This window comes from Alosa alosa, chromosome 2 (assembly GCF_017589495.1).
Source record: "Alosa alosa isolate M-15738 ecotype Scorff River chromosome 2, AALO_Geno_1.1, whole genome shotgun sequence".
Lineage (NCBI taxonomy): Eukaryota > Metazoa > Chordata > Actinopteri > Clupeiformes > Clupeidae > Alosa > Alosa alosa.
The window spans coordinates 29,779,530-29,807,170 of NC_063190.1; the positions used below are offsets into that span (position 1 = coordinate 29,779,530).

The window sequence follows — 27,641 nt, forward strand, 5'->3', positions numbered from 1 at the left end:
AGACACCGTAAGAGATGCAGAGCGAGTTGAAATCGCTAAAAAAGGCCCTGTGCAAATGAAGAACTTTGAATTCCCCAAAAAATGCAGATAAACCACCCAGAAGATTCACGGTTGAACATTATTACATGACCATGAAAAATGGGAGAAAAAATAAACTGAAAATGTTCCTCTCTTCTACACATAGGCAGCTTCACTCTCTCTCACCCACCCACACAGACAGACTCTCATACATACATAGAGTATATTCACACACACAGACCCCAAACCCCTACACTCTCTCTCTCTCTCGCTCTCTCTCTCTCTCTCTCTCTCTCTCTCTCTCACACACACTCACAGACACACACACCATTCATAATTGTAATACTTACAAAGGTTTTTACTACTGTTTTTTGATTGTCATCTATGGCAATATCATGTATAAAAACTCATGTATTTGAGTATGCCTCAGCGTCCCATTATTACAGAAAAAAGTGTATTTTAGTTTTAGGGTTGTGGTGTGGGGGGTCCGAGGGGCCTCGGGATCCTTTGCCTTGGGCCTCAAGTGTCCAGGTCCGCCCCTGACTGTAAGCGCTCTCGCATGAGGGGCGGGAGTGTTGAGCTCTGGACTGGGGTCTGATTTGTCAGTTGCTAGGACCCAGGGGGAACAAAGGGAAGCGCCTAAAGATATTTTCACCGGGTAGCGCACGCGCGGCGCAGTCTTGGTTCAGATTGGAGTGTGCATCATTGAGCAGTGACGCTTCGAAGAATTTGATTACGATTTATCCAAAGGTAATATCCTATCTAGTTCTCTTGTGGACACATGGCATGAATACTTTTTCCTTTGACAAGGTTGTAATAATCATGTTTGGGGCTTTTTATTTCAAGCATATTCATGTTGTAGGCGCGCTTAGTCTTTCATTGTGGTTTATCAAATTCGTTAGCGATAGCGAGGATGGCTAACGTTAACCCAAATGTGTAGGCCGGGGGCCATTGTCTGCCGACATACAAATTTAGCGGCAAAGTAGTAAACCACTTAGCTAAGGTTATTTGTCCCTATCTGTTTGTTGAACGTTACGTGTATAACTTAAATATCTAAAGATTTCAGACTTTGTTTTTTCTAAATATGTCTCGCAAGTAAGACTTTGTTCTTTTTTGTATTGAATGTTGCCAGCTTCAGATAGTAGCTAGCTAACATTTGTCACATGCTTAGGTATCGCTAGCTAGTTGCTAGCTAGCGCAAAGCTGCCATAGCCAGAGCTAACCTAGCATTAGCAACTCAAAAAGAGCGTGTGAATGCTATCGCCATTCAACAGTTTTAGGTAAATGGAAATGGCTAACGTTAGACATATTTTACTTGTAAAACGTTTTGTCTCGTCTTAAAGACCCCTGTATCAATAAAGTCTAACAGGTTCGTCTACAAGTAACGGTAAACACGTTTAGTGTTTTTATTGTTAGCCAACCTATCGGTAATTCGCTAGCATGTTTCCTCAGTAACTTTAATGTTAGCTAACATGAGTTAACGTTACTTGTAGCCATGTGTTTATTGTATCCTTTCCTACCTAAGATCAGTTGAATTGAAGGAAATAAATGTATTTTGAAAAGAACTCTAACGTTATCTTATTAAGTCGTGTAAGTTGCCTTAACGGTGATTCTGAATTACTTTGACAATGTGTAGAAGTAATGTTAACGTTAGGGTCAGAGAGTACCGGCGTTGATGTTATCCTGTAGATTTTCTTTGTTAAACGATATTGAATACAAATGAGCTAAGAAGTATCATTATTTAAGCAGAGGTTTTCCGCTATCGTAATGTGATAAGAGATATGGCTTTTAGTGAACACCAGTTGGCATGTTATTGATAAGACTTAACTAATTGTTTTCTTTCTAATTTTGTAATATGCATTCAAATTTAGATTTGACCTGACACTTATCAGACATGGCTGATGAAGGATTTGTTGTGCGGGTGCGAGGATTGCCGTGGTCCACATCAGTGGACGAAGTTTCCAGGTTTTTCTCAGGTAAAGTTACCGGTATTGTATTAACATGTTAGAAATAATGGTGGTGTTACTAAGTTGTGTTAGATTGTCCATCAAGAAAGATCTTGAGCTGTAACATGCTTTTCATACAGATAGTAAAGTTGCGAACAATGGCACAGCAATCCACTTCACCTACACCAGAGAAGGCCGGCCTAGTGGAGAGGCTTTTGTGGAACTGGAATCAGAGGATGACTTGAAGATTGCCCTCAAAAAAGACAGGGAATCCATGGGACACAGATATGTGGAGGGTAAGAAGAAGACATATTGTTTTGTCCATCAGTTGGATACTTGGTGGCTCAATATCAATGCAGTCCTTTCTTTGGAAACATGTTTTGGAGATGTATGGAAATGTCAGTAATATGTGTTGTTTCACAGTGTTTAAATCAAACAACGTTGAGATGGACTGGGTCATGAAGCATACTGGCCCTAGCTGTCCAGAGACTGATGGGGATGGGCTTGTGCGGTTGCGTGGTCTGCCCTTTGGGTGCAGCAAAGAGGAGATTGTCCAGTTCTTCTCAGGTATTATTAAGCCTCTTCTCAAAGTTCTGCCATACTTGGATATGTTAACTGTCAAAAAAAAAAACGACATACAAAAGGAAATGCACCATCTTTAGATGTTTTTTTTTATTTTTTTATCCTCCTCCACTGTATGACTTAAATCTGGATGTGTGGATCTCTTTCATAATATTGAGAATATTGAATGAGATACTCTGGTCCTTAAACACAACTCTCCGTACACCAAAAACAGCCTCTTAAGTTTTCTTTTCTGCTGTAAGGTATTTTTGTTCCTTAGGTTAACATTCATTATCTTTGCAAAGCCTTTCTCCATCATCAAAATGACTTATAACAATGCAAAGACTGTCACCAAATATTGGTGAGCATAATTACTGCTTTTTCATATGGAAAGGCATTTGAGTGTAACCTTTTTGTTTAATTTATTTATTTGTTGATTTGAAGGAGATTAAGTGAGCACTGTGAATGGGCATGTGATTTAATGTGTCCCCTACTGGGGTTATCTGTCCTTGGGTTGAAGGGTTGGAAATCGTGCCAAATGGGATAACATTGCCGGTGGACTTCCAGGGGAGGAGTACGGGGGAGGCCTTCGTGCAGTTTGCATCACAGGATATAGCTGAAAAGGCTCTAAAGAAACACAAGGAAAGAATAGGGCACAGGTGGGGATGGATGGTTGGCTGGTGAAGCTGCTTCTCTAATGGAATTTAACTGTCATGAGAAAAACGCCACTGTGGTAACATCATATTACATGAATCTGCACATGCTACATCGACATCACTCACACAGCACCCTTAAAGGACCTGTAAAGAATGTTTCTGGACACTAATGTGTATAAGTAAATGCACTTGGCTGCAGTTCTGAATGGATGGGGAAATGGAGTGGTGTAAATTATTCTGCATATGTAAATGTATGACCCAATCACATGTATGTCAGTATTACATTATAGTGGCCAATTTTTGAATCTGGACTTCAGCTTTATTAAGATGGCCTTAACAGTGTCTTCCAAAATGATTTCTTGAAAGTACTTGCAAAGTGATGAAAAGTAACACTTAGCTCCTAAACCCTCCTGAGTGTTTTTGTTTTTTTGGTGCTAGTTGCATTAAATTTCTAAGGGCCAGCCTCCCTGTGCACTTGGATTCACAGGGAAATGTCTGATTGTGCAATTTGACCTTTCTATTGAGTGATATTGGACACTTGAAAGTCAGTTTTGATGGTATGCTTCTTGTTTTTGAACCGCAATGTGTAAGTTGGAAACGCGCAAACTCCCTGGGAGGGCGGGAGGGCTCTTTCCTTAGTTAAAAGATGGCTACTGCATATGAAAATGGCTAATAAAGCACAATCAATGCATTGATTTACTCCTTAGCAGACTGCAAACAGACCTTCATGCCACATTGGTTCAGAGCTGTGTAAAATATGTCTGGTCCCTAATAACAATGCCAGGATTATTCCAAGTCTTTGTCTTTGTACATGATTTGCTTCTGATGTGACTTCCTCTGAGTTTTTGGGTGATACCATTAGGCCTAATCTTTGTCCTTGTGCACATAGGTATATTGAAATCTTCAAGAGTAGTCGTGCTGAGGTGCGAACACATTATGAGCCTCCACGCAAAACCATGGGCATGCAGAGACCCAGCCCATATGACAGGCCCAGCGGCGGGGGAGGAGGCCGAGGCTACAACGGCATGAGCCGAGGCGGCTCGTTTGACCGGATGCGGCGTGGAGGCTATGGTGGAGGTGAGACCTTTCTCCTTTTACCAGTTATGCATTTCTGACTAGGTACTTTGTTGTGACATTTCGGGTGGAAATATAACAAGGGGTGATTGTGGGAGAGGGCTTAGCGATCTGGGCTTCCAAATGGAAGACCAGAGTTATGAGTTAAGACAAAACTGTCCCAGTATTTATATCCATCCAAGTTCCTCTGGATAAAGGCAACTGCTAAATGACTAAATTACATTTGTTTTTATTCTTTATGTTACGTGAGTGTACTTTGAGAGCAAAGTATATAGTGTGTATATATATACATACATACATACATACATACATACATACATACATACATACATACATACATACATACATACATACACTTTACCATAGTCTTTATACTCTAACCATAGTCAAATTCCTTGTTTGTTTATGCAAACCTGGCCAATAAAGCTGATTCTGATATAATGTACCAACAAACTTGTAGGTTGTTGGCACTCTGGCCATATTGCTTATTTCAAGTATTTCAGGGTTTTGGACTAAGTCTGGCAAGCCTGCTACCGAACAGCCGACAGAGCCTCCTAGTTTGCTTGGTGATATATTTGTTGAATAGTTTAGGAAAGCATTGTAAAGAAACAGGTGTGTTTGTCATGACCGTAGGCTCTCAAAATAAACTTGAGGATGTAGTGCAACTCTGCTTCATACAAAGAAACATAATTATCTCAGGCAGCAATAACTAGTTTGTAATATTTTTCCATTTTTCAGTTATATGTGATTTCATAGGGAAGGAAAATAACATGACCATTAGGATTTTTTATAACTTAACATCTATTATTCTTCACAGATGGACGTTACAGTGATGGTGGCTCAAATTTCCACAGCACAACAGGTCATTGTGTGCATATGAGGGGACTACCTTATCGCGCCTCAGAAAATGACATCTATAGTGTAAGTAACTTTGCAACTTTGTAGCAAGCGGTACAAGATCAGCTAATGAACCAATGATCTACATGTGCTATCAGCAGAACATTGAAAAGCCTCCTTGACAATATTGTAATGAATATTTTTCCTCACGTCTGTAGTTCTTCTCTCCACTGAACCCGGTGCGCGTGCACATTGAAGTTGGGCCTGATGGCAGGGTGACGGGGGAGGCAGATGTGGAGTTTGCGACGCATGAGGATGCAGTGGCAGCCATGTCGAAGGACAAGGCCAGCATGCGTAAGTGTGTCTGACAAGACTCTTTGCTTCTGTGTCACCCATTCATATACCTCTGATGTTCGCCTACAAAAAATGTATCTTGTAAAAATGTATCGGAATCTTGTGAATTTTTTTTTTTTTTTTTTCCTATGGGAAAATAACATGGGGATTTTGAATTATGGCACCTGTTAAACTCTCGCGGGGACTAAGAAGTCTGAAATGCAGACGTTTTGCTCAACACACTTTTGTCCTCTTCCTTCGAGTGGGTACTGTGATCTTCGGTACGTTAAGATGGCAAACTTAGATTTTTGTTACCCCAGAGCTAACTTGCCATAGGTAGTTAGCTTCAATTAACACCCGGATCTCCTTATATGGGCAAAGATGGTCGTTTTGGTTCTTTTTGTAGGTGAACTTCAGAGGTCTATTGCCTGGTCCTTAAATATGAAATAAATTGATGGTAGGTCGGCTCCCTTGCCTCTGATTTCACATGCTCCGTTTTTTTTTTTTTTTCCAGAGCACCGTTATATTGAGCTGTTCCTAAACTCAACAGCAGGGGGCAACAGTGGAGGCTATAGCAGCCAGATGATGGGAGGAATGGGTAAGCAATTGAAAGTAGGACTTTTGGGAAGGGGGTAGGGGGGATGCATAGTCTGGAATCGCTAATGATTATTTATTTGTGAAACAGGCAACCAGTCCTCGTATGGGCACAGTAGCCAACAGATGAACACAGGATACCAAGGAGGCTACAGTGGACAGTCAAGCATGGGAGGCTACAATGATTACAGTACGTGTCAGATTTGTGTGTAGTGTAAAGGTGAACAATGATTGCACTGAAAAGGAATTTCGTATGTAAGGCTCATCTTGTGTTTATTACAACACATGCTGATTTTAAATATAGACGCAATATCTGTGGTTTTGTGTGTGAGTGTTGAGGGTAGCTAAGAGCCTACTTGTCGTCTTGTAAATTTATTTTTTTTATTTTGATCGCTGCCTCAACTATTTTGCCAGTTTTTAAACCTTTTCCTTGTGTGTAGTCCTGGATCCAAAACAGTGTCTTTCTGTCTTCTGTTAGGTAACCAGAGCGGAATGAACAGCAGTTACTATGGAGGCAGCCGGGGATCGGTGGGCATGAATGGGATGGGTGCAGGTTGGGGGATGTGAGGGTTCAACAGATTCTAGCATGTTTAAGTGGGTTTTGTTTTTCATTTTCTTTCTCTCTTTTTGTTTTTTTAGATACCATACAGACAACATCTGTAATGCCTGCAAGATAAAACAAGGCCAAGGTTTTATTTTTATCCCTCTGTTCTGTAACCTTGTTACTAGAATCAGCGCATCCATTTTATTTTGACTTGTAAAGTGAAGATAACAATGTGGGTTGCAAAAAATTGGTCCCGTCTGGCTTGAAGTTGCACAGTTTGTAACCAGTCCCAGCCAAGTGTGCTTTTTGTATATACGGTGATGACCGCTTGTGACAAGCTGCAAACATTTCTAGCTCTTCCTCTGATGAGGTCAAATGTTCTTTACCTTTGGATTTAATATCAACTTTTTATAATGTCAACAAGCATTGTTGGAATAGTTTTCTGTTTGTTTGTTTTTGTATTGAAATGGGGGAAAAAACATTTTCTTCATGCAAATTTAATACATGTGATATGCATATTTTTTATTAATATTCTTAAGGATATTTCATTTACTCCAACAATCTCTTGTTTGGTTGTCCACAGTAAATAAACTTCTTCAACAATGTTCTGCTTTTGTTAGTCTATGCCTACTGGCTCCAGATGGTTGTGGTGTTTGGATAGTGATTTGGATATTTGAGGATCCATACGGTACACCCAGTAAATATGATTATATTCTTTGAGGACCGCACACCTCCCAATGTTGCTACCAGAGGTGGACGAAGTACAGTCCCTTTACTTAAGTGAAAGTATTAGATACACCTTGTCAAATATTACTCCCAAGTGAAAGTTGGTAAGTCAAAACGAGAAAGATGGGGCATCAAAACGGAAACTGAAACTAACTCCCCACTGCCCCATGGGTCTGCTTTAAGCTGCCTGTCCATAACTTGCCCCATGGGTCTGCTTTAAGCTGCCTGTCCATAACTTGCCCCATGGGTCTGCTTTAAGCTGCCTGTCCATAACTTGGCCCATGGGTCTGCTTTAAGCTGCCTGTCCATAACTTGCCCCATGGGTCTGCTTTAAGCTGCCTGTCCATAACTTGGCCCATGTTGTCCCAAATTGTCTCAGTCTTTTTTCTATGGGCTGCATGTGATGAGCTTGAACAACAGGACTAGGGGTCAGTTTACACTGAACTTACACTTTAAGTTTAAGTACAGAAGTGCTTGCTTTTAAAAATACTTATTTCTGTGGTACAAGTATTAGTCCAAGTATTGTGATGTAATGTTTATTTGGCTATTACCCATTTCAGGATCTTCTCCAACACACATCCTCTACATACTTACAGCACACTGCCCCCACCTACCCACACACATAGTCACTGCTCCACTCCCCTCCCGCCCACACGCACACCTTCACTCATCGCTCACATACATCATACATACAGTACTCTGCTTGCAATAGTAAGTCCCTTCACCATACTTGCAGTACACTGCCCCCCTCTCCCCGACATACACAGCACATTATTTCATCAGGAAGTTTCTCCAACACACATCCCCAACATACTTAAAGCACACTGCCCCCCAATACACAGCACATTGTCTTATGAGGAAGCTTCTCCAACACACATATTGCACACTGCCCTCTCCCCACATACACAGCACACTATCCCATCTCCCTTGCCATCCCCCCAACACACACACCAAGACCCCTGGCAGTTGGGTTAGCCCCTTAAGCCGTGGATCTGCCCAAGGTTTCTTCCTTGATAAGGAGTTTTTCCTTGCCCCTGTTGCTCTTGGGTGCTCCTTGTTGGTGCCCCCCCCATCCCAATCCTGCCACCTTATGCAGCCCTTGCCACTTAATCTACTAAACCCCTCTTCTACTGCACTTTTTACCCCCTCCCCCATTAATGCACAAATAGGCTGACACCAGACATAATTTCACTGCATTTCTTACTTCCAGTAACTATATGCATGTGACAAACTTCCTTGTATCCTTGTACCTACATCCTTTGGTCAGTCATAGGACTTCAACAGACCTTTAGTTCTTACAACAAAAATATTTTACCTATGTTGTATAACTTGGCAACTGTTCAAATAGATGCAATAATAGAATTTAAATAATTATTCATTCTCTTTCTCTAAATTTGAAACATTTACAAATACAAAACCAGATGACTCCATTATGAGTAGATTATTGTTTAAAGATGTAGCTATGTGGTGAATGTCAGGTGATTGTCTAATTTCATTCCAATTTTACAATGATCATGGAGGATAGTCTGGTTAACACCAGACCACTTCTCAAATGGCTAACAGGTTCGCCTGGGTTCTCCTACATGGAGGATGTTCTGATAAAGAATCTGTTGTCACCATCATTACCACAGCCAATTCATCCAAGTTCAAATTTAACTATTGGGAAAAAAATGAACTTCAACATTCACTTGATGGAAATACAACTATATATATATGACTGCATATTACAGTTGGTAGACAATGCTGATCTTTAACCCTCATAGGGTGTTTGTTTTTTTGTTACACAGGAGGTGCTGCTGGGTGTAGTGGACTCATTGCATTTTAGGCCTTTTAATTCAACATAATCAAACTTTTTTTTTTTGTTTTTTTTTTTTTTTTTTAAATACTCACTAGATGATTACTTCATCCCAATTTGCAAGTAATATAAACAACACATGTTAAATGTGTTGCCTTTACCTTTGTTAAATCACAATTGTGAATAGAAGTGCCACTTGTTTTTGTTTATTTTTGTATTGAAATATAACAAAATAAGGAAATGCATCATAAAACGGGCATAACTGGAAAATAATCAACAATTGTACAAATGAAGCAAGTTTTATTTATTTGAAAGTCATTAGAAATTGAACATACTCAATAACATCTGTCTGAACAACACATTAAAGCCATTGAACACGGCAATTTTATACCAGACTATACCACACATGAGGGGCAGAGTCTCACTGTGTGTGTATTGCATAGGCCTATGTATTTTTTGAAAGGGGATGGCATTAAAAGGTAAAAAGAAGAATTGATGTCTTGTGCATGAGTGACTGCCAAGCGTTTAGGTCCTGGTAGTATCCGAATCACATTGGCAGCCATGCAGGGGGGTTCATTTCTTGAGCAGGGGTTCATTTCTTGATCATTAAATTCTACAATTTTTTGACCTCCATATGTTGTCATCTGCAAGCTGCTGACAGTCTAGTCTAATGTCTGGCTGCTCATTGGCTGGTTCTATGGCTGGCTGCTCAACGGCTGGTCCTGTGGCTTGCAGCTCATCGGCTGGTCCTGGGGCTGGCTGCTGGCGGGCTGGTCCTGAGGTTCGCTTGCGTTTTGGAGCTGGCTGACATGCAGGCTGGTCCTATGGCTGGCTGCTCACGGTCTGGTCCTGAGGCCTGCTTGCGTTTTGAAGCTGACTGATGCGCTGGTCCTGTGGCTTGCTGCTTATTGGCCGGCCCTAGGGCTGGCTGCTGGCGGGCTGGTCCTGAGGTTCGCTCGCGTTTCGATGTAGGCTGACGGGCTAGTCCTACGGCTAGCTGCTCACGGGTTGGTCCTGGGGCTGACTGTGGGGCTGGCTGCTTGTGGGCTGATCCTGGGGCTGGCTGCTTGCGGGCTGGTCCTGCATGGCTGCACACTGGATGGTCCTGGGTCTAGCTGCTCACGGGATGGTCCTGGGTCTAGCTGCTCACGGGATGGTCCTGGGGCTGGCTGCTTGCAGGCTGGTCCCGGCTGCTCAAAGGCTGGTCCTGGCTGCTTGCGGGCTGGTCCCGGCCAGTGGTGGAGGAAGTACTGAACCTCAGTACTTAAGTAAAAGTACAAATACACAGAGAAATATTTACTTTAGTAAAAGTAAAAGTACCACAATGACAACCCTACTTAAGTAAAAGTAAAAAAAAAGTACCTGCTTTTAAATGTACTTTTAAGTATTAAAAGTAAAAGTTTTTGCATAATGATTTATTCTCTTAATATCTATATTCTAAAAGGAAAAATCAGTATGGGCTGTGGCATTTTAATTAAGCTAGTTTTAGGTTATACTCGACTAGATAGTTTTAAGTTAATGCAATTGTGCTTACCATCTGTGGCCCAGTTTACATTCTGACCTACAATTCTAGAGACTGTAATTCTGGTTATCTACTAGGGTGATCTGCTGAGTAATATCATTCAGCAAAACACGAGAGCCTGAAGTTTAACGGGGTAGACAAGGGAAACGTCGGGTGGATCGTAATGCCAATTATGCTGATTGAACAGAAAAGTTGCTGAGAAAGGTGTCTTTATGATTAAGTTCAGTTTCACTTGCGCAGACGCATAGACATTGAATGAGCGCTCACGTTACTATACCCCAATTGTAGGCTATGCATCTTTATTTAATCACACACAATTAAGGAATATTTCCTAATCTGGAAAATGTTACGTTTTTTCCGGCCACCGGTTCATTAATAGTCTACCATTCATTTGTGCCGCAAATGATCAGACGTGTGACAGAAGCATGGGCATAGCCTGTAACTTCGCTGATCCGCGGATAGCAATCTCATCGGAGAGGAGGCCCTAACGCTGCAGATAACAGACAGAGAAAGGCACAGAACACAGTTGCATGTACAGTGTAGCCATGGGTCTGGTGAATATAGCCTACCGAATGCAGATGGCTACAAGCTCACGCTTTGCCTGGTCTAGACTAGAAGCTTATGTTTCTAAGAATGCACGTAGCGCTCCAGAATCTTTGGTAGCAACCCCTGGTAAAACAAACGTGTTTGTCAGAGAGAAAAAAAAACTGATCATAAAATGTATCGTAAAAAGGAACGATGGTGTTGTACAAATGTAGCGGAGTAAAAGTACAGATAATTGCTGTAAAATGTAACGAAGTAAAAGTCAAAAGTATGCAATATAAATTTTACTTAGGCCTAAGTAAAGTACAAATACGTGGAAAATTTACTTAAGTACAGTAACGAAGTATTTGTACTTCGTTACATTCCACCACTGGTCCCGGCTGCTCACAAGCTGGTCCTGGCTGCTTGCGGACTGGTCCTGGCTGCTCACGGGATGGTCCTGGGGCTAGCTGCTTGCGGGCTGGTCCTGGCTGCTCACGGGATGGTCCTGGGGCTGGCTGCTCGCAGGCTTGTCCTGGCTGCTGAACTAGTCCTGAGGCTCTTTTACATTAAGGAGCTGGCTGATGCTTATACTCCTCTTCAAACTCAGTGTCGGACTCTTTTCAGAAATGGTATCCTCACTTTCTGAATCTATTTGCTCTGCATCACAATCAAAACCCTCTGACACACACACACACACAGAACCTATGATTTCCACAGTTTAACTAGTTCCGGGTCCAGTGGACCAGTGGGGGGGTCATCGAAAATGTTTTCTGATTTATGTTCCTCACAGAAAATGAGCCAAGGCCAATGAATCTTAGTTTAAAAAAATAATTATGTGTATCATTTTTATTAAGCTAAAAACTGAAAACTGGTCCCACAGACCCGAACACCTTATAAGGGTTAATAGCCTATGGTAAGCTGCTCGTGAAATTGCATTTCTTTGGTAGTGGACATAGTTTGTCTGTTTGCTTTCATCACTGAGGAATATGCGGAGTGTTTGCCCACAAGTTGGTTATCCTTGATTAGGTGAAGTTGAAAACCTTGATTAGGTGAACTAAACGTTTAGGCTACCTAAAAATGTCTGGATGTGAACTGTAGGCTACAGGTATGTAAAAAATGACAGTTAATCACTGTTTTACGGAAGCAGTGTTGCACATCAATGTCGTTGGCTAATAGATTGCAGCTATGACAAAAGCTTATCAAATGTTATGTTTAATAGGGATATGGTTTGTGTCATGTACGTCAAACATACCTACCTGTCTGTCCTAATCAAATAATGCACTAGGCTAAGTGGGGTGTGGTGGTTATGATTCACTGGGAGGAAGCACTCAGCGGTATTTAACAGCAGCAGTCGCTCTAACACGGTTTGTGAAACGCCTGGCAACTTCGGAGTCAAGACTTCTCTGACTAGCCTTATCAAAGAGTTCCGTTTCTGACGACAAAAACTTTGAGATGGGACCAGAATTTGGAAACGGTTTCTTCTGTATTTTCGGTAAGCTTTGTTTTCAACAACCGCAATACATTCAGTATCTCCTTAGCCTACTTTAAATACATTGTTTTAGATGAAGAAAGAGGCTATGTTTATTGTGCATGTTCGTTTTACTTATGTTCATTGCGTGTGCTTCATGAAGTGTTTTTCAGGCTGTGCAGTTGCGCATCCATAGATTTAAACAAAGCTGAGACACCCATAGTGGTTGGCACGTCCAGCTTTGAAAGTGACAGATGGACTACACTTGAAGTTGAAACATACAGTTCGGGAGGTTATGAGACTGTCAATGGTAGGCTATTTACAGTTCTCGCAACAGAGTTTACTGCAGAGTGCCTAACCTTTAGACTTTTTTTACAGCTTGACATAGCCTTCATGTAACCAAACTGCTGTGTTGCTCAAACATTGCCGGTTTAACATCATAAAAGCAAGGAGTGAATGTAGGAAATGTGTAAAACAAAGTAAGGTGTTATATGTGTAAATAAATTTGTTGTATTATCAACTTTAGATCAAACAACTCATAATGTAGAAATGAGTACTAAGGATCAAAGTAATCCCTGTCTGGGTAGTCATCAAGATTTCTGCATCCATGGGAACTGTCAGTACCACAGAGAACAGAATACTACATCCTGCATGTGAGTTCCATGTTTCCTTTTCATTTATATTTTTCACCAGTAGGCTATTACATTTAACATCACATTAATAAGAGATTGTGTTTAAGGATGCATTGTGGTTTTCAGATGTCTTCCTGGTTTCTCTGGAGAGAGATGTCACATGTTTAGTCTGGCGATCAAATTCGAAGAGGGTTATGACCTGACGACAGTCCTACCTGTTGTAGCAGTGGTCCTCATCGTCTTATGTCTGACTATCTTCAGCCTCTTTCTGGTTGTCAGGTTTGTATACCAGTAGCCTACCACTTGTTATATTAATATTTTAGATAATGTTAAGTCTACACTGATATGTAGCTCACAAAGTCTACCTAAACTTTACTTTTCAGACATCAAAAGAAACACAAGCATGATTCAGAATGTGAAGAAAAAATTCATCTTGAAGTGACCCCATGAACTGTGAAACGATAGGTAAGTGTCACTGTGAAAGTAATATGAAACAGTGATGCATCATTATCAGTATTTAAGTAGGCTATGGGTGATATTTTGCAGTGACTAATTGTATTGTTGATTATCTTAATAACTTCATCAGGTGAAAGGAGAAAGTCTACCTCAGAGTAAAGATTGGTCAGACAAGGTGTGGCCTGGGACTCTGCTCTTGACTCAAGTCATAAATAGGAAGATGACGCTGGAGAGAGATTCTCGAATGCTGATGACAATCCAGGAACATTGTCTCTAATGGGCAGAAATGTCCCCCAGCTGTGGTGTTGGAAAGACGTCCATCTTCCCTTATGGAGGTCAAGACCATTTCAACCCCACTTATCACCCTTCTTGGACACTAAGTGGACATACAAAAACAATGCATTTGTACCAGGAAGATGGAAACAACATCAACAACAAAATAGACCAAAGTTAGATGGATGGATTGAATAGGCCTAGTTGTTTTTATGTACTGTTGAGTTGAGATCATTGTTAAGCAGCATTTTTTAGTAGCAGCTTCAGTTATTTATTTCTATATTTAAGTAGCCTATTTATTTAGTATTTATTTTGATGTTTCTCATTATGTATTTATTCAGGCATTCAAATTGTGATGTCATTTCAATGTCATTTTAACTTCCCATTGTTCAACTTTCAATAACATTTAAGACATAATTTATCATCATCAACACATCAGCATGAATAAGAGAACTGTTTATTAAAATGGTTACATGTGAAAAAATGGCGTACACGTTCTGATTCTCACAATATGCCCACTTTAGTGGTTCTTCCACAGTCCAGTTTGCCCACATGACCAAGCTCAAAAAAATGAAATGTTGAAAGTTGATTTTGTGAATTAAATACAGGATAATAATATGGGATTAAATACATTTCATACCTAACTACAAGAGCCTGATTATTTTCTCACAGTTAATACTACTAGTGCAGTGCCCGTTCAAACATGCCATTCCTGTAGAAAACCCGTAACCCAATTACATACCCGCAGGTATGCTTGCTTTAAAAATAGGATGATGGGGAAAACATCATTCCAGCTAAGCATTCAATAATGAATACTGAATAGGCCTATTATATTATAATATATGATATAATTATTAATGTGCAGTAAGCAGAATTTAGACATGGCTGCATGTGACATTTACATTTCTACAGACCAGAATGACATAAGTCTAACAGCTGTTTTGAGTTAAGGCTATATTATTGTTAAGCTTATTGAATAACTTCCCGATACTGAAGTGGCATCATCGTTTGAAATGTGCAACCGTAGGTAGGCTATATCCTATAGGCCTAATAAGTGACATCACGCTCTGTCTGCCCCTCGTAGCTTTGATGTAAGGCTAGCCTATATATTTAACCAGAGCCGGACAGTAACGGAGTACATTTACTTGAGTACAGTACTTGAGTACAATTTTGAGGGATCTGTACTTTACTCGAGTATCATTTTTGGGGAGTACTCATGACTTTACTCAAGTACATTTGAGAGGCAAATATTGTACTCTTTACTCCACTACATTTCTATCCATAACCGTGACCGTTACTTCTTCTAAAAAAAAAAGGAAAAAAGAAAAATCTCGGAAATCCTCAATTTGTTAGGCCTATAGGATATAGCCTACCTACGGTTGCACATTTCAAACGAAAATAATCAGGCTCTTGTAGTTAGGTATGAAATGTATTTAATCCCATATTATTATCCTGTATTTAATTCACAAAATCAACTTTCAACATTTCATTTTTTTGAGCTTGGTCATGTGGGCAAACTGGACTGTGGAAGAACCACTAAAGTGGGCATATTGTGAGAATCAGAACGTGTACGCCATTTTTTCACATGTAACCATTTTAATAAACAGTTCTCTTATTCATGCTGATGTGTTGATCTTCTTTCTACAAAATGTGTTGAGCATCTTTCTACAAAATGTTTTGTTTTCTATCGTTAAACTATTCAATAGGTTAAATACAGAGGCGGACAGAGTACACAGCTTCATTACTTGAGTAAAATTACTGATACCCTTTGCTAAATTTTACTCAAGTACAAGTAAAAGTACAACAGTCAGATGTCTACTTAAGTAAAAGTACTGAAGTACTTGTTTTTAAAAGTACTTGAGTATCAAGAGTACAAGAGTAGCCTACATTTTTTTTTTTCAAATATTGCATTACTACTGCCTCAGTGCTTACATTTATGTACAGAAACGTCCTACATGGAGTTATGAAAAATGTTAATGTTAATACCTTGGAGAATGTAAAAGGAATTAAAAGTAAAATCAAGTAATTTTCATCTTTTTACCATGTTGCCAGGGATGGACAGTATTTATGGGATTTGTAACGACTCAAAAACAGTCTTTTGTGGCATGTCTTCTGAAACTGTTAAAGGAACCACATGTAAGATTGTGGCCAAAACTGGTACTGCAATCACTTTCAAATTACTGCAGTGCGGTGTATCCCCTCCCCCTCCCCCCTGACTCGAGGTTGCCAACCCAGATGCCGAAACTGACTGACTTTGTGATTAGTAGATAGGTGGAGGGTGGCGAATCAGGCCAAAACACAACATGACATGATCAGGCCAAAACACAACATGACATGACAAAACACAACAACAACATCAGTTGAGGGCTGCAACTTCACTTTTTAAATGACAATATCCTGGCCGGACTACTGTTGTCAGTGATATAAGTATTTGAAATTAACATGATTTCTTAATGTCTAGTGACATATCAGGGCCATTTTATGATTCATTGAAATACATTTCTTACATACGGTTCCTTTAAATTCGGGACCATTAGCCTATTGCTCCTTTCAATTTGGGACCTTGTTTATTCAGAGTCGAGTCCAAAGTTGCCTGGGCTGTTCTAAACGTCAGTTTATTTCACATTATTTCACATGTAATTTTGATATAGCCTACCCATGTTTGTTGGTGTGTTGTTGTGTAGGCCTACCCACCACTTTTTTTACCACTTCCCTGATTGTGTCTCAGAATTTGATTCCTTCAGAGATAGAGAATGGTTGGGGAGAAAGCACATTTTAAATGGAAGTATAATATATTGTCTCAAACTAAATGCACATAGGCCTACCATTTACCATTAACACACGCGTTTTGCTATCCACAAATACAGCCTATTTGCCTGTTTGTAAATATGTTGTTTTGTAAATAGAAAAAATATATCGTAGGCCTACTTTTGGGTGTGTTTGCATAGAATGTCATTTGTAAATCTGCATTTCTGTTTGTTGATTCTGCGTTTGTGGATCGCCCTATCCAGCATTGTGCGTGTTGATCAAGTGCTATTTGTTTGGCCTAGACTAGCACAACATTTGATCATCAGCATCTGAATGCGGTTTCCTTTTTCCATCTATGACAAGGCATATAGCCGCTAGCCTACATACAGGACAAGCCTACAAAGCAATTAATAATATGTCATGAAATGAAGGTTATAAGACAATTTAGGTTCCTTTAGTGAATTAAGATTTCAAAAAGGAAAAACGAAATGATTTCAGTAAAAACAAAGCCACTGCCTTTAAAGTTTGTATTAGGCTAGTCCCTACATGAAGCAGGCAAGGAAAGGCAGATGTTAACCTATAGGCTAAATAAGCTACATATTTGTAAGTTTGTAGCAGCAGGATTCATGCGCGGTCACTCCCATGACTTCATGATGTAGCTGATGTAAATTTGTGCTTCAACCCACGTGCTGTCCCTCACCAACATGGCGGCCCCCATAGATTTAGAATTGAAAAAGGTAATATTTCATGCATTATTATGGCACTTCACAGTTGTATCTGCCTTATTTATATGATCGTTTCTGTCCAATGTGTCTGAGTAATTTGTGTCAAATGACGAAAAAGCCCACAATATGAGTTTAATTTACGCTATCTGACTAACATGTAGCGTGAGCTTGCTAGTTAGCTAGTTGGATGAAGGTTTCACGTAAAGTTTATTTGGATAATATTGGATGCTCTGAGTGTCGGTAACAGTTAGATCCATTCATATTTGAAGACTTGTGTTTTATACAGTAAACAGTGAAGGAGTTGTCAACAACTCAAACCTATTTTCGTGCAAAGCTGCATACAACCTAGCTTCATAACGTTAGCAACCTAGCCGGTCTTTGCAGATTTTAAGTTGTTGTCGACAGACGCTATAATCTCGTAATTGTCATAATGTAACTATCTTTATTGTCCCTGATAACAAATCGTCTTATGTTGCCTGTCTGGCATACCTACACTGTCCTGCAGAATATAAATAGCAGTTAATGGGTTCATTTCCCCCCCACCCCCGACAGGCCTTCGCGGAGCTGCAGGCTAAAGTTATTGATACCCAGCAAAAGGTGAAGTTAGCAGACATACAGATTGATCAACTCAATCGTATAAAGAAACATGCTAGTTTGACACATGCCGAAGTAACTCCTCTTCCTGATAGTACGCGGATGTACGAAGGAGTTGGACGAATGTAAGTAGCTGCTATCATCTTTGTGTCCAATTATCCAAACCGGCAATCAATCAAGCTCCACGAAGTGCATCTTATGCCAGTCAGAATAATATTCTTACTAGCCAGATTTGTCAGACTACAGATATATCACAAAGACATTCTTACAAATATTCGTAATTCTGTTCTTCCTGATCAAATGAACAATGTAGATATATCCTCCCTCCTATCCACAATTGACATTTCAGACCATTGCATAACTCTTATACAGTTGTGTATCCATGTATATATGGCTTTAAATTTCAGATATTCCTATGCACAATTGTCATTTCAGTATTTAAGTTGTTATTTGTGTATTTCTTGTAAGGTTCATCCTGCAATCTAAAGATGAGATTAGCAACCAGCTAATGGAGAAGCAAAAGACTGCGGATGACAAGATCAAGGAGCTTGAGGTGTGCCACATAAACTGAATTCTGTAGACTTTTAGCTCAGGCGTTTTTCTGCCCAAAGGACGTTGTAGGATCCCATGTGTACCCCTTCATTGGTTGTTATCGTTCTATTATCCTTACGAGAAGTAAGTATTGATGAAAACACAAGACAAGGCATTGGATCTCCCCATTTAATAGTGATAACCATTAGTCTTGCATTAAGATAAAAAAAAATGTTGGTGTAAAATGTAAATGCTTAGAAGGGTATTTATAAAAGGGAGGTTGGATATATTCCATACTTTTCTGAATTTTCTGAATTTATGGTCTGAAATAATTATAATGTTTCTTTGAATGGACCAGTAAGATTTTGTTGCATGAGTGAACATGTATGTTCAGAAACTGGAAATGAAAAGTGGTCATGGATTCCCTCAAATTCATGGTATGTTTCAAACAGTATTGTCTGTTTACATGGACATACATTTGTAAGTAAGGTATTTAGATAATCTAGTAGACCCTTCCCAGTTCAAGGGTTTGAAATGGAATTTAACTTTTTAAAAATGTGACTACCAGCCAATGACCGATAACTGGAAATCTACCAGCCTTATTTTATGGTCCCTGCATACAATTGCGTGGCAATCATGTTCAATGAGAAAGGGAGTGAGTCATAGTCGTCAGACACTTGTGGATCTTGGAAATTGGTCCATACCGCATCAACTGCACCATTGCCTCACCATAAGAGGAAGAGCCCCTGATGAAAACCTAACAAAGAAGCCTTGATGCCTCTTAAACAAATGTTGGTTACTGTGGGCTGGTAAACTGACTCAGCTGGTATTCCCCCCTCATGTTGAAATAAATGACAAGTTCCTTTCCAGAGAAGATGAGGGCAAGTACTTGTTTGGGTAACTGGAGCATCATTGACCATCCTAGTGTTTTTTCCAGTCTGTCATCATGGCTTCTCAGTTTTTCAGTGTTGTTTTCATATGGCATTTTGAAACTCCAGAAAGCTCTTGAAAGAAGAATGTCACCTGTAGAGTTGCAGTAGGTGTATAAGATGCTGAATGTGAGTGTTTGTGGCAATGTGAGTGTTTGTGGCATGCCACCATCTGGTTGAAGACGTGATTTGTGGCAGACCATAAATATATAGTTCACCCAGACCATCTATTTTAAGGCATATGCCCATTTTCTTTTTTCATCGTAGCATGGTTAGCCAAAACACAGATGAGGACTACCCTCAAACCTGCTTAGCCACGTAGCCTGACTGACCTCAGCGCATACGAGTCTGGATGTGTTTGGGAACAGGTGTGAGTGAGGGTGTGCCCAAGAGCTAAATGACCAGGGAACTGCAGTGACTCAGCCAGCTGCCAGAATCACTACTGCATACAGAAATGATTGGTCAAGAAGACCTCTTGGTTTAAAAAGGTTGTTGTCATATTTTGGCCGTTTAATTAATTGGCAATACTTTCAAACCCTCCTTATTTTGGAGGCTCTTTTTTTCTTCTTGATTTTAACTACATTTGCTGTAGAGGATTTTTAGGGAATGTATGTTACAATTGCAACAGATTTCTAAGCCTAGACTGCTGTTTGACGTTAAACCTCACATATTGTGTAGTGCTTGCATGGTATGCTTGCAGATAGTAAAATGATGTCTTACAGATGGGTCGCCCATTTTCTCGTCAAATATGTTAGTAGTGTCACTCCGTGCCTAGGGTGATTTTTGTTTGGGTCATTCATTTAAGCATTTTTTGTGCCTCATTGCACACCAGTTCATATTAGAGATGCACCGATTGATCAGCGGGTGACCGGAATTGGCCAATTTTCACGTGATCGGCCATGACCTGCGACCGGCCGGTCAGTCTGACACATGCTGATTTTATGCCAGTCAAATGCACTCACGTGCCGCAGATAAAACAACATACCCCAGCTGAGTTTGCAAAGTCTGAAAAAGCTAGCAAAGGCCAACACTCAGGGCTGGATGTGCAAAGAAAGTGCTTTTTCTAAGTTTTCCTAAGTGCAGAAAGAGAATGCTGTGCTTTGCCATATTGCAGGGAATTTACTAAGATGTCACTTCATTATGTAAACCGCGTTCATCACCGCCCGTCTCTACGCCTGCCGCAATTGCGTGCCCACAGCTGAACAAAAAGCGCAGTTGAATGTAGTTCACTGATTGCGACATTAAAAATAATCAAAGTTTAGCGATCATACATGATAATAAGATGTCAACAAGCAGCGACATACAGAGTAGGCCTAATAGTTCTACTCCACTTAAAAAAATACTCAAACTATTTAAGCTGCACATAGGCTAGACTAGAGCTATGACTTAATACCCTAGTCTAGCAGATTGGGAAGTGGATGTCGCGAAAGTGAAAACACGATATTAGAAAGGCAAACAAAAGTTGCTTTTGACATAGCCTACAATGAAGAAAATTCATACTCTGAATACTGATTCAGCTGTCTCTGAGTTTCTCTAATTGACGCATTTAACTGGAATTTGGCATACACTGGCTTTTAACAGGCAGAAGTTTTTCATCACATACATATGGCGGAGTACCCCCTCCCCTGTGTTTGCATATGCATACATCAATGCATAAATGCATATAAAAATATGTTCCATGACAGCATGTTCAAATGTATCATGAAAATTGTGTTTGAATTTTTTGTTGTATTTTGGATGTGAGAACAAGAAAATGGCTGTTCCATAACACAGTGCATTTAGTGGTGTGAGAATGTCCCACACTGGGAAGCTGTGTCCTGTCTTCACCTGTTCAGCCATTGCTAGCCTTGAACTCTAGATGCACCCTAGCGGCAGCAAATGTAATTTGCAGCCAGGGTAGTCTAGCAACTCTCCGTTGGCTTGTGAGCTGGAAAAATGAAACTTCTATCAGGCCAATCACATTGTGTATAGAGTCGCCGACGGTTACACCTGAATTTCTGCTACTTGAAAACAAAGAAGATCGATGCTGCTGCTGGTGAACAGTGGTCTTTGAATCACGACTCGAGTTAAGCTTTTTTTAAATTGGCAAAAGTTTGATCAACTAACCAACTAGCTCTGCTGGTGGAAAAATGCATGGGACTCATGTAGGGCTGGGATAAACGATTATTTTTTAAACGATTAATCTAGCGATTTATTTTTCGATGCATCGATTAATCTAGCGATTTATTTTTCGATGCATCGATTAATCTAACGATTCATTTTTTCAGTCCGATTTGATTTCGATTTGATTATCTCCCCATTAATTCACTAATAGCAACTTATACATGTTTATTTACACATCTGAATGAAAAAAACATGAATTATTTAACATTGCAATATATGTTTATTGCTCCTTAGATTCCAAAATAAAAGACTATACAAGTGCAAAGTAATGCATTCAATAAAGTTCAGTAGTGTATGTCTAATTGAGTGCATTTTAAGACGTTCGTGTGGAAATCCTTGCAATTAACATTAACACAGTTAAAAGGCTGCTGATGTGTGGATGAAATTCATAACATAGTTAGTTCAAATAACGGTTCATACTTCTCCTTTGGACAAGCACTTTTGAGTCTTGGAAAACACTTTTCCATTTAGGGATTTCTTTTGGCTGACGCCGTGGACTTCATCCAATCACAGCGCTCTATTTTGTTAGAGAGTCTTAAGGCGGGCTTAACAGGGTAACGACAGTCCTGCGACTGTGAACAACAAGGAAGGTGGCTATGGCGAACGAAGAGCGGTTGTTTGAATCGGCGTTGGCTTTGAAAGACCATTCTCTGCCCGCCCCTTGGATTAAGCGAGGTCAATGGTTCGATTCCAGACTATACATTTCAATGATATAGGATGGCCCGCCAGGCTACAGAGGAGGAGCAGCGGGCTCGTTACGAGAGAGAGCGGGCGGGGCGAGGAAAGGCTGTGTGAGTAAAAAGTGCAGCTCAATGAAATTATTTTATCTTATCTTTAATTTAAATAGTAGGCCTGCAACATAGAACATCAATGTGTGGTGGCCGGTTTTGATTTTGTGGTGCCCAGCTATCCTATTGGGTGCAGAGGAGATTTGAAAGACAACCGTTTATTCCACCCCCTCGGATTGAGCACTGCCTGATGCTAAGTTCCCAGACCCTACATCTTGATGTGGGTCTGGCTTGTCAGGGTAAGCCATTGCAGTATTGAAAAGTTGATTAAATTGTGGTTAGAAAAAGGAAATCGGAATCGGCCAAAATCGGTATCGGCAGGTCAAACTCTATGAAAAATCGGAAATCGGCCCACAAAATTGCTATCGGTGCATCTCTACGTGATATAATTAACTGATACAGGCAGAGAGAGTGGGTCAGGGATTTTGATCCCGGTCAAGAACAATATGTCATTAGTCTGACGATTCAATCTATATGTGCATCCTCATTCTCTCTCCAACTCAAACCAGCATATTTGGCCGAGCTGTGTCCTTATGGGAAAGGGCGATTGAACTGCCACAGAATTTGGGCATGCATACCCTTCTGACTGGTCACTGGTATGCCAAAAGGAAGTTGGCAGATCAAGTGAAAGTACTGTAATCACATGACCCATTTCCTGTCTGGTGGGAAATGTGGTCATTTTGATTGGATATTACGCTCCCTGTCTGGCAGCATGCAGGTGGCTTTTTACAGCACTCACGCAACATGTAGTAATCCGTGTGTGTTTGCAGCCAGCTGCAGCATGTGTAGACTGGGTGGGATTGGTCAAGTATTGATTTCTTCACTTCCTTCCTTTTGTGTGTGTGTGTGTGTGTGTGTGTGTGTGTTGAGAGTGTAGCTGTACATATGGCACAGATGTTTGTGTGTGTGTCTGTGTGACTACTGACACATCTTCTGGTCTGGTGTGTTTTTCATCAGGGATGTGTCTGGGCGGTGCGGTGTCTAGCAGTTGCCCCTGCATGTTGGTCTTAATCTCTCCTCAAAGCCCTTGAGGAATGTATCAGATAAATGTGTTATCACTTTTTTCTCTGAATGCCGTCACCGCTGGTTTACGTGTTTTGTCATCATCATTACTTGGTCACTCTTGTCCCAATGTGCCACTAACAAGCGATTACGACCGACAGGTCATTACGACATTTCCTTTTTTGTATGTCTTGGAGAGTTTAGAGAAAGTTTGTCTCATGTCCCAGGGAAAGATTCTACTTGATGATCAAGGCAGGACGGAGTGTGCTGTTGCATAGGTAGGCCATTGTTGAGATAAGGATGTAGTATATGCATCATAGTTTGAGTCATATTTTTCTTTATTTTCATTCTCTAGCACAAATCTAGATCTCTAGTCTCTAGACAGGCCTTGCTTGTCGACACAGGACATTAGTTTGTGTACTGGCCTTTGTGTCTGTCCCAGTGATGACTTAGAACAAAGGGCTATTTTTTTTAAACACACTCTTATAAAGCAGAAGCTGATAGATAAGGGCCCATTCACTCAGAGACAATGAAGAACCTTTGATTGAGCAGATAGGCTGAAACCACAGCTTCTCCCAGTGTGTAGACTGTCTACATTTCACCCATTTTGTGTGATTTGTCACTCCTATTGTTAACCTTTTAAATGTTTTTGGTCTGTGTTATGCACAGACTTCCATGTGTTTGAATACAGCAGTCGCATTTATTTCTCCCATTCTGGCATAGAGTAAGGAACTTTCATTTGAAATGTGCATTATATTATTGTGTGGGGGAACTGTGGGACATGTATTACAGTCTGATTGAAAGTCTGTCGAAGTCCTAGTCATAATTTTGTGTGTGTGTAATACTTCAACATCAGTACACAACAGTGAACTCTAGGATGACCTCAGTTCCCTGGATTTAGAGCACTGCTTTTCCTTTTTTCCCCTTTTTGTTGTGGTTGTGCTTTCCTGCGTCACCATGCGAGCGAGCGCCTCACCTCAGCTTCCATATTTAGTCAGGCATGTGCACCTGCTGGACACGAGGACGGCGGTCACTGCCTGGCGGGTGTGGACACCACAGGATAAGGGCCAGGATGACCAATCTCAGACTCTATAGCGGTGTAGTTTTCCGTCCCCCGCATTCCTTCTTCTCCACTGCTTTGTGGAATCCTGTGGACTTCATGTAGACTCTTGCTCAAGGCCTGAATGATGACCAGCTTTGCTTGAGAGTCAGAGACTTTGAGCTCCACAGTTGACCTATCAGATGATGTCTCGCACTATCTCTCCAGTTTTAATGGAAAGTCCCCCCCCTCCTTTTTTGCTATCCTGTGTCATGAGATTGTTATCTGAATCTAACAGTGTACTAATACAACCATGAATATAAACGTACCACAGTACATAAGGAAATTTGTGTTTGGTGGATTATTCCTCTGTGGTAACAATGCTTTTTGGCAATAAATCTTATACAGTTGGAAAGCCTGTTTAGTTCCCTTTCAAATTTGTAAGGAACATGCACTTGTGGGATGAGCAGCAGAACTGAGTATGTGGGTTGCGCCCATGAAAAATTTGCCAAATCTTCTCTGCCAATACCAAACAGCTTATTCTGCCATTGACTTGTTTGGTATTCTGCCATTGACTCTGTGTTTGGTAAATTGGATGATTGTAGAAGAAACAAGACATATTGGCAGAAGAAACAAGACATATTGGCAATTTAACAATTTCCCAAACAGGAGCCTCAGTAGTGTGTGGAAGAACCATACACAGCCACAACAGCCTGGCACCTCCTCCCTATGCTGGTCACCTGCTGCTGTGGGATGGCATCCCATTCTTTAACCAGCATTTGTCGCAAGTCAGCCAACATGGTTGTGTTGGTCACTCTGGCACGAACAGCACACCCAAGCTGATCCCACAAGTGTTCAATGGGATTGAGGTCAGGACTGCTGGCAGGCCATTCCATCCTCTCCACTCCTGCATTCTGGAGGTAGTCTCTGATTAACCCCGCCCAATGGGGGCGAGCGTTGTCATCTTGTAGGATAGAGTTCGGTCTCAGACTCTGGAGATATGGGACTGCCACTGGTTGCAGAATGTCATCTCTATATCTCTCTTCATTGAGATTGACTCCAATGATGACGAGCCTCGTTTTTCCAGTGAGGAAATGCCGCCCCACATCGTCACACTGCCTCCACCAAAAAATGTTACTCTTATCGGTGCCCAGTCAGCATAGTACTCTCTGCGTCTTCTCCACACTTTGACCCTATGGTCCAACTGCCGTAGGCAGAATCTGGACTCATTACTGAACATAACGTTCCTACACATGTTCAGGTTCCAGTGAACATGTTGAGGACACCAGCCCAAACGGGCCTGACGGTGAAGGCAGTCATGGCAGACACTTACTGACACTAGCTGTACTTACAGTAGTAGGGCCTCACAGGTGCCGATTGGCACCTGATTGGCAGCACCTGGGGGTACCAGAAGCTCAAAACAAGTGTCAATAGCAACAGCAAATAACCTGTTTGGCAATGGCAGAGAAGATATGGCAAATTTTTCATGGGTGCAAACCACACTCTGCGCTGCTGCTCATCCAAGAAATGCATGATCCTTACAAATGGGGCACTATGTGAAAGGGAACTAAACAGGCTTTCCAAAGGTATAAGATTACCAAAAAGCATTGTTACCACAGAGGAATAATCTACCAAACACAAATTTCCTTACTTTTTGTGCTTTGGTCATGTGATATGCAACATGTTCATGTTGTATAGTGAATACTGTGCTGTTTTGTAAGCAAGTAAAATGTGTGTGTGTGTGTGTGTGTGTTTGGTGAGTGTGTTGTGTTTGGTAAGTGTGTTGTGTTTATGTGAGATTAAAGGTACAATCAGCGATTGCGCATGATGCCACGTTTGTTTGTTTATGTTTATATTTAAATTAATTTTGTCCAAAGTAACATGTTATATTTTAATCAAGGACCAAACAAAACACACCAGAGAGGTAGCTCACCCCCTACCCTCAGTATTCACAGAGATAAAATTTTTGTTTAGGCTGCCAGAGACCAGACAGAGAGCAGATTTTTTTTACAGTGGACTCACAGGACAGATAGCTAGCGGATCTTCAGGAGATGTTGGAGATGCAGGAGAGGGTAAGAAATTGTGTATGATTGCTGACTGCACCTTTATTCATGTCTCCTTTCTTTACAGCAAAAGAAGACCTACCTTGAGCGCAGTGTGAAGGAGGCAGAAGACAATATTCGAGAGATGCTGATGTCCAGGAGGGCCCATTGATTCTCACATCACACGGCACACACACACACACACACATATGTAGACACACATTTTTGTTATTAGTTACTAATTAGTCAAGTTGAATCCTGTAATGCACATGATCAGTGGGTGAACGTGGTTGAATGGAGATGGGCAACCTCAGAGCTCCTCTGCTCAGTAGCAGATGCCCCAATCTGTGTCTGTCAAAAGGATAGACCTCCAGAAGAATGTGCAGCCACCTAGAACATGGCCCTAAGGACTTTCAGTTGCAATGTCGGTTTTGTACAAGACTAAACAACATATTTGTCTTAATGTCTTAATTTGCCACAACAATAAATCTGGTTATTTATCGCTGCTTTTTGGTTTTGAAACTTTGAAGAAAAGCTGTCGTCTGTTCTCTTTAATTTTGTCTGGATTTGTTCATACTTTTATTGCAACAGATCACCATGTAGTCCTTTCGTCTTGTTTCAGCAGACACAACCTCTGCCCTACCCTGTGTATTTACCTGACCTATTCCACGTCACCCTCATGCAGAAAGTACTTTTCCTAACTACCAGGTGATGAATGATTACAAGCACTTGATTACTGGCATGTAGACTTTGAAAACATTTGAAGGAAAAAAAAATAGTATATACATTTTTCCACATTATGGTTAATATAAAACATGATTTGTTTTGCCACTTCCTTTAACATACCCCTTCTTTAGGTGTATTAGAAGAGTTTGAAAATGTTACACCCCCCAATGGTTTCTCCCCCAGTCAGGCAGAAGCTTGAGAATGGCTGTGATCAAAACCCAGGGATGTAAATGCATACCTGTATTGAAGTTGCCATTCTGGCAAAGCTTGCCCTCTAAAATAATACACACTTATTTTCAGACATCCTGCCCGTCACATATGTAGCTTTGTTTTGTATTTTGCATACTTCTGTCTCCAGGGTGAGGTGTCCTGGTTTGTGTCGGTTACTTTTGAG

General features: G+C 40.7%; 3 protein-coding genes across 5 annotated transcripts; all 3 read left to right on the top strand.

Annotated features, from left to right (window-relative positions):
* The first annotated feature begins 679 nt into the window (after positions 1 to 679).
* Positions 680 to 7,168, top strand: hnrnph1l (heterogeneous nuclear ribonucleoprotein H1, like). Of its 2 annotated transcripts, XM_048237905.1 has the most exons (12): positions 680 to 768; positions 1,890 to 1,994; positions 2,105 to 2,260; positions 2,388 to 2,531; positions 3,046 to 3,184; positions 4,071 to 4,258; positions 5,073 to 5,176; positions 5,311 to 5,446; positions 5,940 to 6,023; positions 6,111 to 6,209; positions 6,498 to 6,547; positions 6,659 to 7,168. In XM_048237905.1, the coding sequence occupies exons 2-12, from the start codon at positions 1,913 to 1,915 to the stop codon at positions 6,680 to 6,682; spliced, it is 1,206 nt and encodes a 401-aa protein (XP_048093862.1). In that variant the 5' UTR covers positions 680 to 768; positions 1,890 to 1,912; the 3' UTR covers positions 6,683 to 7,168. The 2 variants fall into 2 exon arrangements, with proteins under 2 accessions (XP_048093862.1, XP_048093861.1); XM_048237904.1 differs by having other exon boundaries at positions 6,498 to 7,168.
* Positions 7,169 to 12,107: 4,939 nt separating this feature from the next.
* On the top strand, positions 12,108 to 14,603 carry hbegfb (heparin-binding EGF-like growth factor b). 2 transcript variants are annotated; one of them, XM_048237457.1, is made up of 7 exons: positions 12,130 to 12,236; positions 12,417 to 12,623; positions 12,763 to 12,909; positions 13,126 to 13,252; positions 13,358 to 13,510; positions 13,615 to 13,696; positions 13,818 to 14,603. In XM_048237457.1, the coding sequence occupies exons 2-6, from the start codon at positions 12,584 to 12,586 to the stop codon at positions 13,679 to 13,681; spliced, it is 534 nt and encodes a 177-aa protein (XP_048093414.1). In that variant the 5' UTR covers positions 12,130 to 12,236; positions 12,417 to 12,583; the 3' UTR covers positions 13,682 to 13,696; positions 13,818 to 14,603. The 2 variants fall into 2 exon arrangements, with proteins under 2 accessions (XP_048093413.1, XP_048093414.1); XM_048237456.1 differs by having other exon boundaries at positions 12,108 to 12,623.
* A 2,711-nt stretch (positions 14,604 to 17,314) lies between these two features.
* On the top strand, positions 17,315 to 27,027 carry pfdn1 (prefoldin subunit 1). Its single transcript, XM_048230248.1, has 4 exons — positions 17,315 to 17,445; positions 17,986 to 18,152; positions 18,496 to 18,580; positions 26,610 to 27,027. Exons 1-4 carry the CDS (start codon positions 17,413 to 17,415, stop codon positions 26,691 to 26,693), a joined length of 369 nt encoding a protein of 122 aa, XP_048086205.1. The 5' UTR covers positions 17,315 to 17,412; the 3' UTR covers positions 26,694 to 27,027.
* The last annotated feature ends 614 nt before the right edge of the window (positions 27,028 to 27,641 follow it).

Excerpts from the sequence above, each read along its gene's own strand:
- hnrnph1l (XM_048237904.1), top strand. The coding sequence starts at position 1,913 with ATGGCTGATGAAGGATTTGTTGTGCGGGTGCGAGGATTGCCGTGGTCC. Across the intron at positions 2,261-2,387 it reads GGGACACAGATATGTGGAGG|TGTTTAAATCAAACAACGTT; the intron begins GTAAGAAGAAGA and ends GTTGTTTCACAG. Across the intron at positions 5,447-5,939 it reads GAAGGACAAGGCCAGCATGC|AGCACCGTTATATTGAGCTG; the intron begins GTAAGTGTGTCT and ends TTTTTTTTCCAG.
- hbegfb (XM_048237456.1), top strand. The coding sequence starts at position 12,584 with ATGGGACCAGAATTTGGAAACGGTTTCTTCTGTATTTTCG. Across the intron at positions 12,910-13,125 it reads AGGTTATGAGACTGTCAATG|ATCAAACAACTCATAATGTA; the intron begins GTAGGCTATTTA and ends TATCAACTTTAG. Across the intron at positions 13,511-13,614 it reads AGCCTCTTTCTGGTTGTCAG|ACATCAAAAGAAACACAAGC; the intron begins GTTTGTATACCA and ends TTTACTTTTCAG.
- pfdn1 (XM_048230248.1), top strand. The coding sequence starts at position 17,413 with ATGGCGGCCCCCATAGATTTAGAATTGAAAAAG. Across the intron at positions 18,153-18,495 it reads TACGAAGGAGTTGGACGAAT|GTTCATCCTGCAATCTAAAG; the intron begins GTAAGTAGCTGC and ends ATTTCTTGTAAG. Across the intron at positions 18,581-26,609 it reads ACAAGATCAAGGAGCTTGAG|CAAAAGAAGACCTACCTTGA; the intron begins GTGTGCCACATA and ends CTTTCTTTACAG.